General features: G+C 34.6%; 1 protein-coding gene and 1 long non-coding RNA gene across 5 annotated transcripts; both read right to left on the bottom strand.

Moving 5' to 3' along the window:
- Positions 1–4488: 4488 nt before the first annotated feature.
- On the bottom strand, positions 4489–16820 carry akirin. 4 transcript variants are annotated; one of them, XM_014237658.3, is made up of 4 exons: positions 16667–16820; positions 9758–10085; positions 9227–9586; positions 4489–5567 (listed from the first exon to the last, which is right to left on the bottom strand). In XM_014237658.3, exons 2-4 carry the CDS (start codon positions 9990–9992, stop codon positions 5557–5559), a joined length of 606 nt encoding a protein of 201 aa, XP_014093133.1. In that variant the 5' UTR covers positions 9993–10085; positions 16667–16820; the 3' UTR covers positions 4489–5556.
- A 184-nt stretch (positions 16821–17004) lies between these two features.
- Positions 17005–21296, bottom strand: LOC138857724 (uncharacterized). The gene is made up of 2 exons (XR_011396906.1): positions 21132–21296; positions 17005–20608 (listed from the first exon to the last, which is right to left on the bottom strand). It is a non-coding gene; the product is annotated as an uncharacterized lncRNA (long non-coding RNA).
- Positions 21297–24150: the final 2854 nt, after the last annotated feature.

The following is a 24150-nucleotide window of genomic DNA, read 5'->3' as shown; positions in this document are numbered from 1 at the left end:
GGGAAAAACATATAAAGACATCCAAGAAATATGTGGATGTTCTGCTAAAATGATTCATAATGCTTTAAACTTTAAAGAAATGCCCGAAAATCGTGGTATCTAACGTGAAACCACACCTCATGAGGACCGATCTATTGTGCGATATAGCAGGGCGCAGCCTTTTGCATCGTCCAGCAAGATAGACATGTCAAAGCACGTTTGGAGTTCGCCAAAAGTCACCTTAATTGGCCCATTACAAAGTGGCGAAGTATTTTATGGAGTGACGAAAGTAAAATTGTGTTCTAAAAGGGCTCCAGACAATATGTCAGACGTCCACCTAACACAGAGTACGATCCTAGGTACACTTTAAAGACAGTTAAACACGACGGATTGAGTATTATGGTATGGGCATGTTTTTCTTACAGTGGAGTGGGCCCTATATTCATGATTGATGGGATCATGGATCGATCTGTATATGTTAACATATTAGAAAATGTTATGTTTCCTTATGCCAATTGGGAAATGCCACTAAAATGGACGTTTTAAAAAGATACCGACCCTAAACATACAAGCAAACTGGTCAAAAGCTGGATGGCATCAAAGCGGATCGATCTTATGTCATGGCCTGCGCAGTCTCCGGATTTAAATCCAATTGAAAACCTATGGGGAGATGTTAAACGATATTATGCAAATGCAAATCCAACATCTCGATCACAACATTGGGAGGTTGTTCAAAAATCATGGGAGCGGATCCCTGTCAAGCGCTGCCAGGACTTGGTGGATTCTATGCCTTGCAGTTGCCAGGCCATAATACAAAATAATGGGTACTAACCCAAGCAAACAAATTAAAATAGTTTTTTGGAGTTCAACAATGTTTTTTTCCAACTAATTCCACTGTTTTCATTACTCACTGCTATTTTTATAAACAGCATGTGGAACAGCACTTTTTTGTTTAAATTAATAATGTAAAAAAAATTAACAACATTTTGAATATTAAATTGATTTGTTTTTGTTTAAAATAATCACAAAGTTAAAAAAAAATTAAATTTGTGAACATTCATTTACTTTTTGATATATAAAATTAAGTTTAAAGTTGCAGCTCATGAGCACTGCTATTTTTATGAACACAGCTGTATATATTTATTAGTGTATCCTTCAACATTCACTGATTTAATAAAGAGAAATACATTAATTCCTAGAGAATTATGAATATTCTCTGCTTAAAGGAAATACTATATATGTATATTCACTGCTTCTGCCGACACTCTTCTGTTTAAAATTGTGAGCAAATTTGAATTTCTTGTTCATATGATAACGTTAGTAGGTTTAAGCCTTATCCTAATAAAATCAAAACGATTTGTATTTGTATTATTTATAAATCAAAAAATTAATTCCGCAAATAAGAAATACAAAATCACACCGTACACTGCTAATAATTAAGCTACAAAACGAATTTGACACCGAATGTTCCTTTGATAAAAAACCTTAGTGGGAACATTGCTTTCTAGCATTTTTGACATCGCGTAAAGGCACATTCACGTACAACTTTCCTCGATTTGCGTTACAGTTCATAGTAAAGCAATAAAGCACAGAAAACAAAGGGTATGCCACAATGAACGCTACGCTTTCAGTGTTTCTCTCTATTAAAAAAAATTGCGGCTGTTGTTTGGCAAAGCGTAAAAAGATGAGTTGCCCAAATCTATGCTTGGCTTCGCGTCGAAAATTTGTATGTGAACGTACTCATACAAAGCGCACATCGAACATATACATATTTAAATTTTATACTCCATGCAATTCTTCCATTTGACAATACAAATCATGCACCAAGAAGTTATCTGAATAAAACCTTGCACAAATAATGGTTTTAAGGTGTGCCATTTCAGGCCAAAAAAGTTGAAATCTAACCGTCCCCAAATACCGACTATGTGGCAATTCCCAAAACAGCCGGTTCTACGTTACCAGAATTGACCCGGATTTTATCCGGCCAAGGGCTTTTATTTCGGCGACCTAATCCTGTTTGGATCTGTAAGTTCTAGGTTAAGTTTGTCGTCATTGGAGCAACGCCTAGCATCAGGGTTGCTCCGTATCCTCCTGACCCGTGCTGGCATCGAGTCCAACCCGGGCCCCGAGGAATTTTACTGCTGCGTTTGCGCTAGAAGGCTTCATCCAAACTCCACCTCGGTTAGGTGCAATACATGCAATGGATGGAGCCATCTTAAGACCTGCTCAGCCCTTAAGACACACAGGGAGTGGACCACGAGTTACGTGGCCCCATGCTGTCAACGCAATTCGCGCACTGACAGCATAACTCCCAGTCTGACCAACCTCCCCCACTAAATCCACAGCGACCATATTTACGAACTGGACGAAGGAGTACAGACTGGATCTAAATATTTCAGTCGATGGTACCAAAATTCCGACAGTAAACCACTCTAAAATTTTAGGCGTTACACTAGACAGTCTTTGCTCCTTCACTCTTCACACGACCGCGATAACTGCCAAAGTACAGAGCCGCAACAAAATCCTCAAATCGCTTGCCGGCAGCTCTTGGGGAAAAGACAAGGAAACGTTGCTGGCGACATACAAGGCAATCGGCCGGCCGGTCCTAAACAATGCAGCCCCAATATGGTCGCCATAACGAGCTCCTCTCCAAGCAGTTTCTGCTGGGTTGTTTTCGTAGAAACCACCCCTGCAGTCGTCTTCTTGAAGCGGAGCCGCCTCCTAGGAATATCAAGAGGTCTTTCCTTGATTACGTTGACGAAATTAGACAGTACGCCGACCGGACTTCGGACGCAACGAACTTCAGACAGGCACTGACCGCCATTCACAGTGGAGCCATCAACACCTTCAATGACTCCCTCTCAGTGAATGGCGTACTACGAGTCAAACCACCACCCATAGCAAACGTAGAGCTCGAGTAGCCTCGCGAAACCAGAGTGACCCTCGCGCAATTTCGTTCTGGATATTGTAGCAGGTTAAACTCCTACTTATCCAGAATAGAACCCGACATACAAAACACATGTCCTACGTGCAATGAGTCTCCGCATGACACTAACCACCTTCATGCCCAACGAACCCCTCATCTAACACCCTTCTCCCTATGGTCCGACCCCGTCGAAACAGCTCGTTTCCTGGGCCTCCCGTTAGATGACCTCGACGACAACCAATCTGGAATTTATCACCAAAACGGGGATTCGGTAACCGTTACAACAACAAGAACCGAATATGTATCGGAAATATTGGTAAAACTCTGATATATTAGTGATATTTAGAGAGATTTTTTTTTGATAGGGCTCACCCTTGCGTCAAAAATAGGTCATTTCCGGTCAATACTTCCCCTTGCCTCTATCACCTACTATAAAGACTTTCGAACCTTCGGTTGTCTTATTGTGTAATCGTGATGTTAAAAATGTATACAATCGGGCCAATACTACATGTAACCCTCTTATACCTAAAATAAAAATTTCAAACTTTCGGTGGGCTTAATATCTTTTATATATAAAAATTAAGTGAACGTATAATATTGGATATTATTACTATAGTAATTTTGTAATGCAAAAATATGTGAAATCGGTGAATCGGTCTGGGATTGAAGGACAATAGGTCGATTTAATGCATTTGGCGCCTAACTCACCACCTTAAATCAATGTATTAGAAAAGATGTGAGGATGGTAGGCTCGCAAAGCTTTCGAGTGTGGTCCGCAGTATTCCACTAATGAGAAATTAGTTGAAGATATTAAAAAGGCTTGCTCATCAATTTCCTTAAATTATATTGGAAATTGTACAAATCGCTACCCAATTGATCTTTGAGAGCATAGTCAATAAGGTGCGATCGGCTTATTATTAAAATAACATAAAAATGTTCAAATTAGTACACACATATGTAAGTTTAAAAATATGTTCTTAGCTAAAAAATGTTAAACAATATTAAAAAAAAGTGACACTGGCTAACCTGATTATCTAATTTAAATTAATTTTTTTGTTGATTCTGAAAAAATTTATTAAAGAAGGTGGTAAAAAAACACTAATTGTTGTTTTATTTAGTAGAAAATTTATACGTTTATAATCGGTAATAATTTTAGAATTGTAGCTTTTTTAGTTTTGATAGATATTAACCAAAACTATTTAAACCTGAAGTGTGCAAACCTGATGAAGCAGTGTACGTATCTCGGACATGAAGCAGAATATACAAGTAGTAACGAAACTAAGTGAGTCTAAAACCTATAAAATAAGTTAATAAGATACCGAATATGATTATAATCATTTCAGACTTTCGTCGCATAATGAGTGTTGAATTCTTCCGCACCGTTTTTTAATTATAAGTTTTGCCAACACTTCAAAGTATTTCCCGGGCTTTGATTATTTCAAACTGTAAGAATATAAAATATTCGGTTACACCCGCATTTAGCTCTTCCTTACTTGTTTTTTAACTAATTTTATGCATAAACTAAAAATACTACTTACCCAAAGTGGACATTATCCTTTAAAAGTATAATTTCAATATTCGAGTATGTTCTTATATTCACTTCATTATTATTAAAATAATAATCTTATTAATTCAATTTCATTAACCTAATATCTGTTCTATACTAAGTATATATTAACATATAGTTGTTTGTGTAAATATTATTTCTTTTTACTGATGCTGAGGTTTTTAATTGTTGTTTATTTGTTGCTTGTATTGTTTATTTGTTATATCAATTTCAAAGTATACGCTTTTCCTCTGCTGCAGGTGTATTATTTGAAAAATTATTAGTATGATTTTAGATTTTTTTCTCTTAACAAAAATTAAGCATTTCTCTGATAAGAAAGCAAGTGCATAATTGGATGGGAACTTCAGTAATTTTACTCAATTGCCATTCGCAACTATGTTTATATTATATATATTGTATATAGCACAAGACATTGAATAAAAAAAACATATTCCGACAGGAATATTTTATCTTTAATGCCAAACCATTCAGTTATAGCATGAATTATTCCTCAATAAAGTCTTATTAAAATTGTATAACAATCTCTACAAATGAAAAAGCAGTACATTCTCAAAACCAACAAAATATACATAAGCTTTCAAATCTTGAACATCTACTTACATATGTATGTGTTTATAAAATATTGAATTGTAAATAATGCGGTGTCTTATGGAAAGTTTATTAAATATGTTTGAGTTTAAAGGCCAATAGTCATAGTTGAAAACAAAGTACAATTTGAAGTTAGCAATAGATTTTTACAGAACATAACAAATTATGTTAATAAGGTGCTAACTTACTTACTTAAATGTAGACTTCACTTCGACTATGACAAAAAAATTATGTGTTCGAGTAGAAATTATAATATGACAGAATATATAAAAATTTGAATATTTTTATCCTTTAGGCGATTGTTATATTAACTTTTTTATATTTATCCTTTCATCTTATTAGCTTTCAGTGCTTTTATTAAAGTTAATATTTTAAGTTATGATGAGAATTTCAGTTTTATATTATTGTTTCTCCAACAAAATGCATAAATACAGAAAGTGTTGTATATACGCGATGATATCTTAGCGACTAGTAATTCAGTTCGCTTGAGGTCCGATTATGAAAGATCTGAAACAAAAAACATAATTAATTATTGTTTATTGTATTATTTAGACATAATTATAAACAACAGCCATATCGATATTTTAATTACTATACACTAGGAAAAGTAATAATTAAAATTGTTACTGACATTTAAGTCAGGAGATCCGCACAATTTTATTGTTGATGTAACGGTTACCTAGTCCCCGTTTGGGTGATAAGTTCCAGTTTGGTTGTCGTCGAGGTCATCTAACGGAAGGCCCAGGAAACGAGCTGTTTCGACGGGGTCGGACCATAGGGAAAAGGGTGTTTTGCACCTAACCGAGGTGGAGTTTGGATGGAGCCTTCTAGCGCAAACGCAGCAAAGCATTCCTCGGGGCCCGGGTTGGACTCGATGCCAGCACGGGTCAGTAGGATACAATGACGGCAAACTTAAACTAGAACTTACCGATCCAAACAGAGTTAGATCGCGGAAATAACTATCCGCACAATTTTCGACTTATATGCTTATAATGGTTGTTGTTGTTGTAGTAACGATCATCTAGGTCAGCTATACTCTAAGTGTGTTCTGCGGAACCCTAGGGTTCTGTGATACCTCTGTCGGGGTTCCACAAGAATTTAGAAAAAAAAATCAAAACACCTCTCTCTGGTCGCTGCGCGGCTGCGCGGACTCCGCGGCCGCGCGGAGACAAAACGCTATGGACGTTATTTATTTTTTATTTGTATTTGTACGAACATGTGTTACAATAGCTGGTACAAAATGTCATAAGTTTGGTATCAACAATTTTATACTTGTACAACCCGTTCACTCTAAGTTTGCCGGTCTGTGGAATGCGCGTACCCTCCCCCATGTGACAACAAAACTTATAATGTGTCATAGTTTTACCCAAATAATAAGTCGATATTGTTTTCAACGCAATTTTTAAATTTCTGTTTTTATTTTTGCTTTTTGTTTATCAAAGTTGCCGACTCGAGTATTTTTGAGAATATTCGAGATCGAGTCTAGGACTAAGTATAAAAGCTGCGATTGCGCGTCGCGCGTCGTCAGTTGACGATTAGCGTTCGGAGCGATAAGTTACTACCTACTTACAAGCTCGCTAGCGAGAAACTAGTGTTCATTGTTTTACTGCCTGCTGTATTCTGTTCTCAGTTTTATCGGTACATTTCTTCACTGTAGGTGCTAAATTTAGTCTCTTATACGCAGTAACGATTGTGCATTATTTAAACCCCACTATCCTGACGTGTTGGCTTAAAGGTGTTAAACGTGTTGCAACAACATCTTCTAATAACGCTGAATGTTCAAAAGCAGTGCGCGCGGAAAGAAATATGATGCATGTAACATAAACTATCAACGAAAAGGCCACGGAGGCATCATATTTAGTTAGCTATCGCATTGCACAAGCAGGTGAAGCGCACACTATCGCTGAGAATTTAATAAAACCATGTGTATTAGACATAACAAAATGTATGCTCGATGAAAAATCTGCAAAGCATCTATCTACTGTTCCGCTATCAAACGATACTGTTTCATGACGAATCCATGATCTGGCAAGCTACGTCAAACAAGAACTAGTTACACGTCTACAAAATACACGATTCGCCTTGCAAATGGACGAGTCGACTGATGTCGCTGGTTTGGCTATCCTGCTGGTTATTGTGAGATATCCATATAAAAGTTCTTTTGAAGAAGACATGCTTATGTGTTCACCGCTGCTTACAAACACTACCGGGGAAGAAATTTTAAATGAAATAAATTTATTCTTTGAAGAAAATAATCTCAGTTGGAACAATTGTATTGACATTTGTACAGATGGGGCCAAGACGATGACAGGTAAAACAGCAGGAGCAGTGTCACGAATGAAAAATAAAGCACCTAATTATAGTTCCAGTTATTGTATTCTGCATAGACAAGCACTTGCGATGAAGCAATGCCGTCAAATCTAAAATTAGTTATGGATGAAGCTGTAAAAATAATTAATTTTATCAAATCACGACCACTACAATCCCGATTGTTCTCATTATTGTGTGAAGATTATGGCAGCAAACATAAAACACTGCTGCTCCATACAGAAGTGCGATGGCTGTTTCGGGGTAAAACTTTAACAAGGCTATTTGAACTCAGAGCCGAGTTAAAAATGTTTCTTTCAGCAGATACTTCTTTTAATTTGAAGGACCGTTTGTACGACAAAAATTGGTTGTTTCGATTGTCTTTTATGACGGATATCTTTCAAAAACTTAACGAATTGAATTTATCGTTGCAAGGCAAACAGGTAACAGTGTTTCAGGCCTATAATAAAATAACTGCTTTTAAAAGAAAATTAGATTTTTGGATCATTTGCATTGGTAAGAAAGAAATAGAAAGCTTTACGTTACTCAGTGAGTTTATAAGCGAAAACGACTTAGAAATGTTCGAAGATGATATGTTTGCAGAATTGGTCAATTATCGCAGTTCGTTGCGCGCATCTTTTGAAAAGTATTTTCCCGAAGAACACAATACAAAAATTAAAGTGAATTCATGGATTCATAATCCTTTTTTACCTAATTTGGAAAAGCCTGAAAACATGTCAAACGAGATACATATATGAATCTCTTTTAGAAATGTCATCCGATACAAATATGGAGTCACTATTCAAAACGACGCCTCTCAATGATTTTTGGTGCAGAATCCAAGATGAATATGCAATGCTTGGCCAAATGGCTCTGGATATTCTTCTCCCGTTCCCAACTACATATTTGTGCGAAACAGGATTTTCAACTTATGCAGCCACAAAAACAAAATATCGCAATAGACTGGACGCCGAAACTGATATGAGACTCCAAAGTTCTTCCATCAAACCTGATATCAACCAATTGATGAAAAATAAAAAACAGTTTCATACCTCCCACTAGTTAGATTTTTTCTTTTTTAAAGTTTTCTATTATCGTCCTTGCCAAGTGGTGAAGTAAATAATAATTAGTCACTGTTACATTTTACTTTTATTATGCTGATTAATAAAGAATACACTTATAAAAACAATTGTTTTATTGTAGGGTTCCATCAAGTATTTTGCTTCCCAAAAGGGTTCCGTCATTAAAAAAGTTTGAGAACCACTGATCTAGGTCAATGAAGCAGCTCCGCTATGCGATCACTGCGTTGCTACATAATTCATCCGATCGACCTGTTTCTATGTAGTCCACGTTTTTTGTCTTTAGCCCAAAATTTATCTATTCCAAAGTCGTAATCGTGGAATCATTATCATAGGTATAAGGTAAAAAAATTTCCTTTGGGGGTAAGGAGAGTTTCCGAGACATAGAAATTAAACAAAAATGGGAAGAGGACACCTACTGTAAAACGGTCTTTTTAATTTTTATTTTAAAGTTTCACTGTTTCAATACTGATGTTTCGCGATTCAGCCAGGAAGTTAGTGGGAATTTTCTGCCCCAATAACCACAGGATAAATAAAGGCCCACTTCCAATATAGCACCATGTTGGATAGTTTCAATTTTTTCCATTTAGAATAATGAAGCATTAATTAAATTTAACAAAATAAAAATAATTTTAACTGTGCGTTAGGAAAGTGGCAACTCTGATCATAACTGTAAGTACATTAGTCTACGATGCGTTATATGCGTGGCATGAATATCAGATACAAAAGTATTTAAATTAGACTGGATATATGTATATGTAAATACAACTTTCTACTCACAGCTTGGTGTGGCTTCGTAGCGCCTTTGTATCTGATCGTATGTGAATTTTACGAAAGCATCATACTGTTCGGCGAGCTTCGTAGTCAGCACAGCATTATATTTCTCACGTATCTCGTCTTCTCTCTCCTTAAGCATACGTTCGCATATTAATTGAACTTGCTTAAATGTAAAAAGCGCTTTCTCTGGATTACGCACCAAACTCGGCGGGGTGTCGGGGCGACGTGGACTATCGGCACCCATTTCGGAACCGCTCGATTCAGAGTCCTGTTGCATACCATCTACGTTAGACGGTGGGAATTGAAGACGTTTACAGCGATGCAGTCGTTTAATTTCATCACGGATATCCTGAGCCATTTTATCTAAAAAAAAAGATACGGTAATTAATTAAAAATATATTTCCAATTAATATTTAAAATTTTATGTTCAAATTATTCCATGTACGATGGTAAAAAGACGTTCTTGTATCTTTGTAAGAACTCTTAAGACATCATATATAAATTTCATATATTATATTCAATTACTGCACTAACCTGGTGATATTTTTGTTAAGTTGGTCTCTGTGAATGGATTAGGCTGTGGTTCTTTGGAAATACGACTTCCACTAGGACTCTGCACATTGTCATATAAAGTAGATGATACAGATGAGCGTGATGGTGATGCTCCATTTCCGGTTGTCTGCCCAAGAGGATTGCAACGTCTACGCTTTGTAGGACGCTGATTTAGTGCTTCCCAGTCTAATGTACGTTTAAGTGTTGCACAAGCCATTTTTACTGTCAATAGTTTGCTCGAGAGCGTAGATTTTTACTTTTCAAATTTATTCTTTTCTGAAGTTATTATGTATTGCCACAGATGATAAAACTAAAATTATATGAAATTTGTGACTTGTTTATTTACATTATACCATACATATATTGACTCAGGTTTTAAAATATATAAGAACACAAATTCCCAAAAATCCGTATAAATTTTACAAAACATCACGAGATAAATACACAGCTTTCATTGGAAAATGAACTATTATTTTAAACTACTGACTTATACGTAGGTAGCAAAAATTGTAAACACGTTGTTCTGTATATAATTGTATATACACAAAATACATATATAAGAGAAACCAAAAATATATGTTGAGTAAAAGAATTCGCGGTGGTGGATCTGTTATAATTACATAAGAAAGTGGTTTGTTGTTTTAACAAAAAATCATCACAGTAGTGGGAGAAACATATCGAACAAAAAAAAAACAAATGTATATAACACTTCTTTTTTGATATTATGAAGGCATAAAAACCATATTTATTTTCTGTGGGTGATATTAAATGACTTTAGACTCATCCAACACCCATAGATGGAGAGACTATCATTACTAAGCATTAATACAGTGTAAATTTCCCAAATTTAGGAACTTCGGTGAAAGGATATCGAGTTGCAGTTTCTTTCTTGTAGCGGCAGAAACCTTTTTTGCACTTTAACACAGAGGAGACAAAAACTGAATTCAGAAGCCACACGACAACATTAATAAAACTTGCAACAAAATGAAAAAAAATAAGTCGACTCAAAATTGTATTTTTTAACTGAACTAACCCGAATGTTACACGATCAAAAACTTGCTGCACATTTTCTATCACATTTGCAAACTTGAACGCCGTCTTGATATCAAATCGTGTGGCAACTTAACAACCAATTTAAAACAGCTAACCACATAGTTTTTTATACAAAAGCGTAGCAATTAATGGGAATATAAATCTTTCGTTATATCGATGGACTGATATCAAAATACAAGAATATCAATCAATCTTTGCAGAAATGAAAGTATCTGTATCGCTCAAATAGCTTATAGTGCCGAAAAAGTAATTTAAAAAAAGCAAAATATCTGCATTTTTAAAGTCTTTCGAATCATAACATTTTTCCATTAAATTAAATTATATATTTCGTGCAAAACTTTTAAGAATTTTAAGTTATTTCTTGGCGACGGTATCTAGAAATTACGACTGAGTATCAAACTACTTACACCCTGTGTCACAGCTGTCAATTTAAATGAATTTTGACACACAGTTTGTGTGATCGACTTGAAAGCAGGTTCTTGATCGTGTAACTGCAGCGTAACCAAGGATGACATGATGCGAGACTCCCTCATTTTCGCTGATTTTTCTGTTATTCTCTTTCCCTGATTATTAAAATCAGGGAATTTCGAACAGCTGATGTCAAAAAAGGCGGGATGCCAGAAATAAACCTACTAAAAATAGCTAACAAAAGCAGTGCGAAACGAAATTTCAAGGAACGACACAAATACTTTTGAATAACGTGCAACTAAATTTTATTTGTTAATTTATTTTAAAACGTTCATTATAAAACCATGATCTTTTATTATGATATGTATGGTTTCTTTGTTATAATTTTTTTATGTTATATGATTTTTTAAAAATTTTATAATATAAATACAAGTATATAGGGATGTATATGCGTTATAAGGGCCTACTCGGGGACGGAGCACCTAAAAATAATATCGATATGCAAAATACATCCATTTTCGTTCGACAGTGGCATGATTGGCAAATGTTATAAAAAATGTGGATTTTGACAGTTCTCTCTCGATTGAAAGAGTCTCGCATCATTTCATCCTTGGCGTAACAATAAAGCAATTTGGCCAAAGCTAAGTGAATGCGAGGCAATGTCTGACAACGGCGAATAAATGACGATTATCCTGTTAGTTTCGAGCAAGCTATCTCGAGCCAGACAATGCCAGCGCAAGTCAACTTGCTTACTGTGATCAATTTGCATGTTCGTAAAAATGCTGTGTTTTTTTTTAAACAATTTTCTAGGAGCTAACTGGGGCCAAATAAGCTATGCCGTTGTGAGCACCTCTGCTTTAAACACACACAACACCATTTCAGTGGAAAACTTATTGCCGGAACAAAAAATTTCACAATAATGCCATTAAGGTATTTGATAGCATAATCGACTAGGATTTAGAAAAGAAACCCCCGATTTCGGGTAGATGAGAAGGTTGTTTATATATATATAGATATATATATAGCTGCCGGTATAATCATTATTTATTTCTGTAGATATGGTATTACTTGTTAGCATGAAACCCTTTTATTATTATTTTGTGTATAAGTAGAAACAATAAAAAGTTAATTATTAAATAATATAAATAGAAAATAGATACACCCCGATTCACTTGAATATGTACACAATTTATTTTTAAGATACGAGCCTATATCTCTACTTGGTTTTAAAGACGGATCTTTTTTGAACAAATCTTGTGAAAATGAAAAATATATCTTTCATAATTTTGTTTATATGCGGAGTTTTCATGAATAAGACAAACATGTGCTTTTAAATTTGCGTCACTTGAATAGGTACATTTTAAATTACAGCATTGTGAAGGCATGTCCGTTTAGGCGAAATTTATAAAATTGTTATTTGTGGCATCTAAGAGATTTTTGGAACGATTTCAGGTCTTTTTAGTAAATATGGGACGAGCATATGCATTTTCTGATGTCGAAAAGGCCAAAAGTGAAGCTTTTGAGGACTTAGGTCTTTCTGCGCGAGCTATTTCTTCCAAAATTAATAGAAGTGCAAATGTCGTCTACAGTTTTTTACGAAATCCGGCGTCTTATGAAAAAAATATATAAGACAAAAATAAAAAAAGGTGACCATAGAAGCAGAAAGGTGGTATATTGCGAAAAAAAAGCTTCCAATTCGAGTGACTCTGCAGCAAAAATAAACGCGAAAAGTGGCTCCAGTGCGTGCTTCCACTGTGAGCAAAGTAATCAAAAGTTGTAAGCATCTGGTGCCCAAAAATTAAAAAAAAAAATCACCGCTTAATGCTCAACGAATCGAAAGACAAGGCTACAGTTTTGCAGTGATCACATGTGTTGGAAAAATTAATGGAAATCGGTCGTGTTTTCGGATAAAAAAATTTAATTTTAATGGTCCCGAAGGATTTAACGATTATTTCTATAACTTTAGGAAAAAAGAACGCTGTTTAGAACGTCACCATAGCAGCGAAGGGCCTGAGGTATATTATTAAGGAACAATTGGGTTACAGTATAAAAAATCAAAAATTGCTGCATCTTTGTACAAACACATACTCAAGAATGCATTTCCGGAATTTTCCAATATTTTTGGACCCATTCTTTGGACATTACCAACAGAACAATGCTCCGATCCACAACAGAAGGGTAGTAGTAAAATCTTGGACTACAGCTCAAAATGAGAGTTTATTGAAATAGCCACCCTATTCTCCTGACCTTAATATAATGGAAACCGTTTGGGGGTGGATGACCAGCAAGGTTTATGAGTCAGTCAGTCAATTCGATAATTGGGAGTTCCTTTTAGCAGCGATGAAAATTGCATGGAGTGAGATATCTTTGAACTTTTTAAAAAACCTTCGTGATAGCCTTCCGAACAAATTTTTTCAACTATCCGTAATATAGAAGGCAATAGTAAATACTAAAAGCAATAGTTTATAAAACTTTAATAAGACATTTACATTTGTATGGTTAATCTAATTCGCTTATTGAGACTACTGTCCATATTTAAGTGACGCAAATTCAAAAGTACATTTTTTGAGTAATTCATTAAAACACTGTATATAAACAAAATTATGAAAGGTATATTTTTCAATTTCTCAACATAAGTTCAAAATAGATCCGTCTTTAAAACCAAGCTTAAACGGAGCTTCTGTCCATTTAAGTGAATCGGGGTGTATGTGGAAATGCACAGTAGTATAGACGGAAAAATTACATAGGCGACATCGAAAACGTACTGATGCAAAGTATCAGTATTTGTGCAACGTCAAACAACATTGCAAAATCATTCGTTTTATAATTTGACTTTATAGAACACTTTTCCTGCAAAGTTTTTTGCAAGCGTATAAAGATAAAAAATGTTATGATCAAAACCAAATAGTTTAATCTATTTCTCCGAAAATACAAGCAAACCACATCATTAAAATATATAGGAATATATATTATAGGATAACTTTTAGAATAGCAACCCGCCATTTTGGATAGAGGCGACTCTCCAAATTAAGAAAATATATATACATATATAGTTGCTGCTGACCTATGGTTTTTGAGATATTTGCAATTAAAGTTCAAAATTTCACCTATTCCATTTAAAGTAATTTATAGCTATATCTCCATTAATAATAAATTTTACATTTATATTTTTAAATTTTATATCCACTAACACTTCACCAATTTGTTTTTACACATTTATTTTATATTAAATAGTGCAATAAAAACTTTGATTCAATATTTCACTTTTGTTCAATTCATTTATTCACAATAACACAAGGGTTGCATTCTAAAACATAATCAATGTTACCGTATCTACATGTTTTACTAAGGATCCAAAAGAAATAAAGGAAACAAATAATACCCCAATGGCAAGAAATAAATAACACACCAGTTAACCCTGATCGGTCCAATACCGTGGTGTTTTCAGTTATTTTGCGTAGACCTGCTCTTTGAGTTCTGAAATTATGAATTTTGTATTGACGGTATAATCATTCTTTTATATTTATTTTTATTAAATATAGTAAGACTTAATTTTTGTTTTTATGCAACCATTTTGTTGTCGTATGAATAAATGGATTTTAACCAATGTTTAATATTGAATTAAAGTTAGTTTTGTACAAAACAAATGTCTAGAATGGATTAGTGAAGTGTTAGTGGATATACAATTTAAAAATATAAAATAAAATTCCATATAAATCAATCAACATGCAATTTTAATAGTTGAATTATTTATCTTTGAATGCAAATATCTCAAAAACCATAAGTCAGCGGTAACTGTTGTACCTCCTCCGTACATAGAATAGAATAGCATACATACTCCTCCGTACACACCGATTTTAACATCGAATTCGGGGGAATGCTTCCATCCTCTGAATTTTATACAAATTTAGTATAAATTAATAAAACAATAAATAACAAGCTTTACAATTTCACTGCGCCAACGTTGCCAATGAAAATATAAAACAAGAAAAAACGTTGTTGTTGTAGCGGTAGAATTCTGCCGAGTTGACAGTCCTTGGCCGGAATAAACCCGGGTCCGTTCCGGTTACGTAGACCCGACTGTCGTGGGAACGGACGAAAACGTTAACTTCGGTTGCACCGAAGCTATAATACGCTTCACAAATAGGGGTCACTTTGTATGCCAGCTATATGATACATTGATCTGATCTGAACATTTTCTTCGGAGAATTCATTGTTGCCTTAAATAATAATACATGCCAAATTACGTGAAGATACCTTGTCAAATAAAAGAGTTTTCCATGCAAGCATTTTATTTCGATCGTTCAGCTATTATAGCAGTTATATGCTATAGTCATCCGATCTATACAATTTCTTCGGAGATTACATTGTTGCTTTAGAAAATAACTCATAACAAATTTCGTGCAGATATTACGTCGAATTTTCAGACCGATAGCTTAAACACTGTGGGATTAGTGTGTATATATACAGACAGACGGACATGGCTAAATCAACTCAGCTCATCATGCTAATCATTTATGTATATATTTTATAGGGTCTCCGACGTTTCCTTCTGGGTGTGACAAACTTCGTGACTAACTTAATATACCCTGTTAAGGGTATAAAAAAATGTCATCAACTTTATTTGTGATACGTGATTTTCTCTGTCACTGCGCATTGATTGTCGGTTTAATGCGTTTCAAAACATGGTGCAATGTCAAAAATATTTCGGATGCATTACAAAACATTATACTTTGTTCTTATACATTGTACTTGACGTTTTCGATGTCGGCCATACTTAAAATAGTTAAATTAAAACTTTTTCTAAATTTTATTCTACAGCATTTCGAATTGCAAAACTTAAGAATCAAGAGTATTATATTGAACACCGAATATGCGGTGTTTTGTAAAAATTATTCTCTTCTAACGCTGCAAAAAAAATTTTAACGTTATTCCTCATATTTTATGTACTTATGTATTCACAGAGTTTACCAAGAGGTTGAATACAATTATAAAATATTCATATTCCTAATTAAAATATTAGTTGATCTTGCCATATCTTGAAAAATATTATTGTTCTCACATGAACTTTAGGATCGGTTGATAAACGGGGCTTTCTAACCATAAAAACCTAACCACAATAATCTAAATATACATACACATATTTACACGATTAACGACTACTCATTACACATTAAAATTTAAGAAAGGAATCCACCACGCAGAATATGTAGCTCCATATCCTAAAAGAAATGACTGCAATTCCTAAATTTCGCTCACCAATGCAAAAAAAAATTGTGTTTTATCTTCTACTTAATTTCCTTTAGAACACCAAGTTTCCACAAATTATAAATATTGAAAACTTTATTTTTTCGACAAAAATATAATCAGAGTGCACTATAATCCAGAAAATTCAATTCATGAATACATTTTTTAAAATTATACACTTGCCTATGAATATCAGATATATTTTTCTAGCAATAAACTCTTGTAAATTTGTAGCAATTTTCAACACAATGAAAACTGGTGACGATGTCCGACGACTAATTTCGATTTGCTGTTTAAGTATAATTCACGAACAATTCACATAAATCTACAAGGTTGTAATCAAGAATATATTTATACTGAGTTTAAACTATCAAATTTAGCAAAATAAAAAGTTTCTTAGTTTGCACAAACTACAATACATATATCTATTAGTAGAATACGTACGGCAAGAAACAAATTATCAATACATTATATACGAAGTTTTATTTAACAAACTAAAAAATATTAAAACAATTATGTGATACGTTCGTTGTAATTTATTTATTTATTTATTGGCCACGCCAATCGGTAATATACATAATAAAAAATAGTTAGTTGAGGGTACTTAAAAAAAAAAAATTCAAATAATATATATATATATTTAATGCATTGTGGTAGCAGTTTGGGGGAGTTGCATAGATCAAAATCCTAGATTACAAGAATAAATCTTCTTGGTGGTATCGATGAAAGCCGTGTATGTACCTCTGTAGAAGTCAATCCCACCCTGAAGTGAATTGGTAGATTTAGCCAATCTATTTTGGGGTCCATGGATCACATAGTTTTTCTTGGAGTTGGAAGTTTTAGTATTCGATTACGTCTGAAAGTTGGGCGGACTGAGGCAAATTCAAAACAGCAGAGAATGTCCGGTGCATCAATGTTGTTGTTAACAACTTTGTAGTAGAAACTGAGATCAGCAACCTGTCGACGTGCAGATAGTTTGTTGATGTTAAAGCGCTGGTATACTTCTTCAATGGAGTAGGTGTGACTTGATGATAACAATTTATAAGCCAGTGACTTGCAAAACTTGCGTTGGACTCCTCCACTTTGTCTATCATTACATTTGAGAAAGGAGACCAGATAACTGACCCATATTCAAGGACAGGTAGAACCAAAGACAGGAATAGTCTAGTCAGGGTGTAGGGGCTGCTGAAATCTATACCGTTTTTTTAAATGAATCTGAGGGTTTTGAATGCCTTGTAAGTGATTTTATCAATATCTTTAGAGAAGGTGAGGTTATTACCAACTATGATGCCCAGGTCTTTTACGCCTTCAACCTTTTTAATTCCAGGCCGTTGATCTTGTTGTTTGCATGAATTGGTGAGTACGTGCGGTTGAAAGATATAGCAGCGCATTTGTTGACGTTGAGGTCAAGTTTAAAGAGTATCAATATTTTGCTGTAGAGTTAAAATGTCAGTATTTCAGGCAATGGGTCTGAAGATTTTGAGATCATCTGCATACAGCAGATGGTCTGAGACAATATTATTACCAATGTCGTTGATGAAGATATTAAAGAGTACCAGGCCTAAATGAGACCCTTGTGTTACACCAGATATCACTTCATATTTATAAGATAGATAGCCATCGATTCTCACCTGAAGACGTCCTTCTATAAGGTATGAATGTATCCAGGTCAAAGCACTACCTCCTGCGCCATAGCTACTCAACTTGTGCATAAGTATTTCGTGGTAAACGCGATCAAATGCCTTGCAAAAATCCGTGTAGATGCTATGAATACAGTTGCTAGAGTCCATAGTATTAAGCAATTTGTTAATATATAGAAACAAATTTGTTGTAGTGGATCTGCCCCCAGTGAACCCATGTTGTTTGGTGGTTATGATGTGTTCAAAAGATTGTAATAGCTGTGGTAGCACCAATTTCTCAAATAACTTGGCAAGGGCGGACTGAATACAGATGGGACGATAATTGGTGACCATCGCTTTTAATCCGTCCTTGTGTATTGGGGTTATGTATGATAATTTCCAGTATGATGGAAAGACACCACGGCTAAGGGATTCACTGAATATATGTGTCAAGGGTTCACATAGACCAATCGCACAGTTCTTTAGGAACATATTGGGTAGACCATCAGGTCCAGCACCCTTTCTGGGGTCGAGTGCAAGAAGCTGTTTAAGTACTTCGTCGAAATATACTATCAGATCGATCATATCCGTGCATTGCCATCCCGGATTGAAATTAGCTGCATCTGCGACGTAGCAGTTGTTAGGGACATAAATGCTGTGGAAAAAAGAAGCAAAAGGGTTACAGATTTCATGCCCGGAGTAAGCCGACCGATCGTCCCATACCATGGATGGAGGTATGTTACTGCTGCAGCGGGCTTGGCTTTTACAATTGTCTACGTAGCTCTTGTAGCACTCGGAACTCAGCCTTTTACAATCAATCTTTTCTTATACAACACTTCTTTAATTTAATTTTGTGAATGAGAGCTTTGAGAACCAGGATGGGTAGTTACTGTTTTTATGCATATGTATTGGAACGGACTTGTTTTAGCCCTTCAATGATTTTTACGTAGAAAAAGTCTAGCATACTATCAATTGCTTCGTGTTTGTAGAAATCAATCCAATTTGTTCTCAGGTAGAAGGTTTGAGCTCTGCGTAATTAGCCTTTTTGAATAAGTAGGAAAAAGAGTTGTTTGGGACCAGTCCAGGCTGGAAGTTGAGCGTGATATCCAGGGCAGGATGATATTTATATTCTGAGGCAAGTGAGTGCTCTGAAGATGAATCAATACCACTGTAACATAAGTCAAGGGAAGAGTTACGAGCATTGAGAATATAATTGCGTTGAGCACAGTTGAGCGAGGCGTATCCATCGTAAACTAGCTTTTCACAGTTCCCACGAAGTGAGCTGCTTGGGAGGTTCAAATCGCCGATTATCAGAAAGTTGGATGCCTGCTATTTGTCCATAATGAATGAAATGGTGGCTAGGTGGTTATCAAAGATCTCGTAAGGTGTTTGAGGAGGTTTGTAGACACAGCCGATAATTTAGTCACTTGAGGCACCCTTGACACGGATAAAAATTTGCTCTAAATCATTGTTTGCAATTGAGCTTGGCTCAGTATGGAGATAACGTTTACAGGCAATGAAAATTCCCCCACGCACTTGTTCACTAGCTTGAGATATATGGTCTTTACGGTAAATGTTATAAGTTGAATCAATGACTTCATCATCACATATAGATGAGTGAAGCCAAGACTCAGTGATGCAAACAGTGTCGAACTGGTTAGCTGCCGTTGCGGTCTGAAAGGCGCAGAGTTTTGTGCGCAGACCTCGTACGTTCTAATAGTACAGCTGGACTTAGGATACTCTCTTCTTGCTCGTTGAACGAGCGGAAATTCTTTTTCACGATCTTGGGTACACCATGAATATATTTAATTGCCATGTCGTCGTCACCACCTTTTACCATAGAGTTTAGATCCAGTCGCAGGTTTTTTAGGTGCTGTTGTTGGGAAGGGGTGAGATCAGCCTTAAAGATTACATTTGTGTTTCCATCAGGAGGGGTATACTTGATGATAGAGTGTACGTCGGCTACTGAGCGAGTAGTGACGCGCAGGGGCGTATACGAACCCGGGATATGTCCTCCAAGTCTGCATAACTTGAGTTCAGTGGCTACACTCATAAAGCTAGGAGACAGAGCAGCTACTAAATTCGTCCTGTCATCCTCTAAACGATCTTTACCCACAGCTTTGTTTGATTCAGGAATGTTCAGTGCAATAACATTGGCTTCAAAACATTTCCGTTCAGACATTTCAGTGAATATTTTATCTTTGCTAATGGGTAGGTTTTATTTGGTGTTGAGCTTGTTCACGACTGATGACTGATGTAAGCCTGTCATTAAGGGGTTGGAGGTAGTCAGAGGCACGAAAAAATTAGAATTTTCAGTAATTTTTTTTTTGCTATTAAATCATGTTAATTTACAAAAGTAGTAATATGGCATTATTATACAATGTTTCAACTTGACGTCACGAAAATTCCAAAAAAAAAAATTATTTACAAAGTTATAGCTGTCTGTGTTGACCCAGTTCCAAAAAAAGGTCCTTGCGGTGACAATCCTAAGTCCTTGGAGATTCATCTAAAATCAATCGGATAGAAAAAATTAGATTTATAAATAGATAATCCTGGGCTTGATCGAAGCTTTTTTATTTCAAAAATTAACAAAATGGCGGCCGTAGGACGCTAATATCATTTAGACACGGGGTGCAGTTCCAGACAGACTCTTTTCTCTTTATGCTAATGGCCGTAGCTTTAAACTCTTTAGGTGTGAGGTTAGTATATTTGAAATGAAACCAGTGAAGACATGCAGCACATTGGTACTCGACTGTGTTCTATCCCGTATTAACTCAGAACAATAACCACAAACTTGTGATGTTATGTTTATTTTTTAGGTGGTATTTTTATTTGAATTTTGCTTTTATAAGTTTTTGGAAGTTTATAAACACTTTTACAACTATATTGTGTGTAACTCAATCACCGTCTGCTACAATAATGCCAACACCTTTCAAAGCTTCTATAATATCAGAAACAAATACTACGAAATTGTATACAACTTAAGTTAAGTTTCTTTTTTAATAATTTAATTCTTTATGAATACATACCTTTAGTATACATGTATTACATGTAAAAGCAACAACAAAGTTATCGAGTTGAATATGCCCAAGAGAGTAGGCGGATAGTGTACCTACTTTTACCTGGCAGTGGTATAACTGATATTTTCAATGCTACCAAGTTTGGTTTTGCAAATTCAGTTTCATCAGTTTTACTATTGTGAATGGCTCAAATAACAAATGAAAATACAAATTTCTTTTTATTCTTTGATTTAAAAAACTTAAGACTTAAAATCAATTATAGAAAACAAAAGTAAGGGGTTGATAAAACGTTTTTTGACAAGGAAAAAATAATTTCCCTATCAAGCAATACTATTATGACTTGCACATTTGCGCATACATCAGAGGACATGTTAGCACCTAGTTGCGACACAATTGTTGCCTGTTTGTTTGAACATCTAGTATAGTTTGTTCGATCGGTTACTATCCGACGCTTGGCGAATCGAAGACAGCTAGTATTAAATTAATCACCACCAAAAACAAAACGACCGAAATGAATCAGAAATTGGTTAAGATATCATATTGCTTTATGATCATATCAATATTGTTACGTTAACATGCCTGATCATTTGTTTTACTTTGAACACAAAGACGACTACATTACACAACGAACATTTTAAAGATGGCAGTGACATATCTGAAACTTTATAGGTCGATTCATTTGTCTTAAATTATCAATTGTTATTACAAATAATATATCAGAGATATTTTATACTTCTGTTAGTAAAATAATATTTGATTTGTTAGAGCTGTGAATATTTTTACATTTCGTCGGCAAAATTAGAATTAGAATTAGTCTAATAGTTTTTATAAATTTATCTAAAGTAAAAAAAAGAGGAAAGTTATAAAATTTCACAAAACTATGTAAAATTATGATTGCTTTTACTATTTGATTGTTATTTTTAGAAAACAATTCAAACAATTGCTGAAAACTTGGCATCTAACTACCAGAATGTCAAAGGTATTTTTAATTGTTACCAGCGCTCTGAATTAGCATAAATTAAAATGATCTTTGTATGCTTCTAAACACTTTCCCGGTTTTGGTGTCATCAATTTTTCGTCAAAGAAAAATCAGTATCATCCGCATAATCAAATGGGAATTTTACCGAACTGCATGGAAGATTTTCTGCTTCAGGAAGGTTTTTTGTTCCATTCATTCTGCTTCTGAAAGGTTTTATGTTCCATTTAAAATTATATTTACGAAACGGACTTTTAAAACTGCGCCATCACTTCTATATCGACTGCGGTGAACATGTGTGTACTTGTTGTCACACACTGCTAATAACACAATCCTGAAATATTGTTTGTAATATAATTGCAGTACACTGATCCCGATTTAGATAGACATTTTATTGTTTTCCCCTACAATATGAAGCAATCTTGTCTTAAAATAGAATGAATCGTCTATTTTCCGCCACTCATAATGTTTTTGTCAGCTGGAATTCTGCTTGACGTAAGTATATGTAATTTTTTAATATACGCTTTTTAGATAAAGTAAGCAGGATATTAAGTTAAGCTACTTTTACTTCTAGTCACCCGCAAAAACTACAAACATTGTTCTACAAAAACAATAATCGTCACAAGTCAATATGTCAGCCAAATAGAATCACACAACAACAACATATTCATTCATGAACGCAGGCGTACTTTCAACAAGCAACCTCGCTTCATTCATAAAAACAGACACCCTCTCATCTCCCCGAGCATGCGTTTGTTAAACTACATCCTTTTATTTAAAACTCTGTGTCAAAAAAAGGCATATTCGATCAGGTGGTCACGGCTGTTTCACACACATAGGAAACCAGCTGATTCTTTGGCTACTTGTAGTCTTATACATTGATAAACTGCCAGAAGCAACTAGACAGCGAATTCGTAGTTGCCAGAATGTTCTGGTAGCAAACTTTTGTTAAAATTTATTATATAAGGGCTGCCGGATTGTGCAGCAGACACAGTTCTAATTAGAGTGTTGCCATGTAAAGAGCAATTAAGCTATAAGCAATAAGTTGTAAGTTCGAATAGTGAGCAATAAGTGTTAAGTTGTTGGAATTGGAAATAAAGATAAGTGTATAACATTAAATTGGGACTTTAATTTAACAATCCAGTGATTTCCTCACCACCTATGAGGTTGCAATATAGGCGCAATTCCGATATTTTTTGGGTGTTAGGTTCCCCAGGAGGCCTATATTCACCCATATAATATAAACAGTTCTAAAACAATCCACTTTTCGCAACAAATATAACTAGAAAAGATATATACATAAAATCATTACATTACCAATATATATTGAAATATTCAACTTTATTTAAACAAAAACGAAAATGCATATACAAAAATCAGGTACAATTCAATTGTTTTTATGAACAAATATAAGTGAAAATAATCTACTTGTATTAATTTAACATAAACATAAATAATAGAATAAATATTCAGGAACAACAATAATAATAAGCAAAACAATGTACCAATTAATAAATAATATTTAATGTAAATATTAAATGTAAATTTTATCTTTAGGAATCTTAATAATCGAAAACTATTTGAATATGTAATGAAAACATTCTTAAAATTATAAATTTTAAAACATAACACGGCAACACACTGTTATAGATTTGAGACATTTGGACGTTTTAGTAATAGAATAGTAGTAGGCAACCCGTACCAAGTGGGAATTTAGTAGTAGAATATTTGAGGCAACCAGTATCAAGAAGACATTTTTGCGTGTGTATTAGTGAAAATGTTAGGATTGGTTACTTGTAGATTTGTACAATGTCCATTTTATTCTATTGTGAGAGCGCTTCAAAATTAGCGTTTTCCATTGTAGCCAGAGCCAAGCATTTATGTTCAATCTCTTAAACTCATGAATCTTACATTTGCTTTACCCTCTTTTTATTAATTGGAAGATTTCAGTTCAGTTACTTTAATACCATATCATCCTATTTAGATAATAAAAATATATCAGGAAAATATCCATATGTACACAAATATGACACCGTTTGTATTGTAACACTC

This window comes from Bactrocera oleae, chromosome 6 (assembly GCF_042242935.1).
Source record: "Bactrocera oleae isolate idBacOlea1 chromosome 6, idBacOlea1, whole genome shotgun sequence".
Taxonomy (NCBI): Eukaryota; Metazoa; Arthropoda; class Insecta; order Diptera; family Tephritidae; genus Bactrocera; species Bactrocera oleae.
Note: the sequence above shows the minus strand (reverse complement) of the source record. Positions and strands in the feature narration are given on the sequence as shown.

What these genes read in the sequence shown, in the direction of transcription:
- akirin (XM_014237658.3), bottom strand. Translation starts at nt 9,992, where the DNA reads ATGGCTTGTGCAACACTTAAACGTACATTAGACTGGGAAGCACTAAAT. An exon ending in CTTAACAAAAATATCACCAG is followed by an intron (nt 9,587 to 9,757) that starts GTTAGTGCAGTA and finishes CTTTTTTTTTAG; the next exon opens with ATAAAATGGCTCAGGATATC.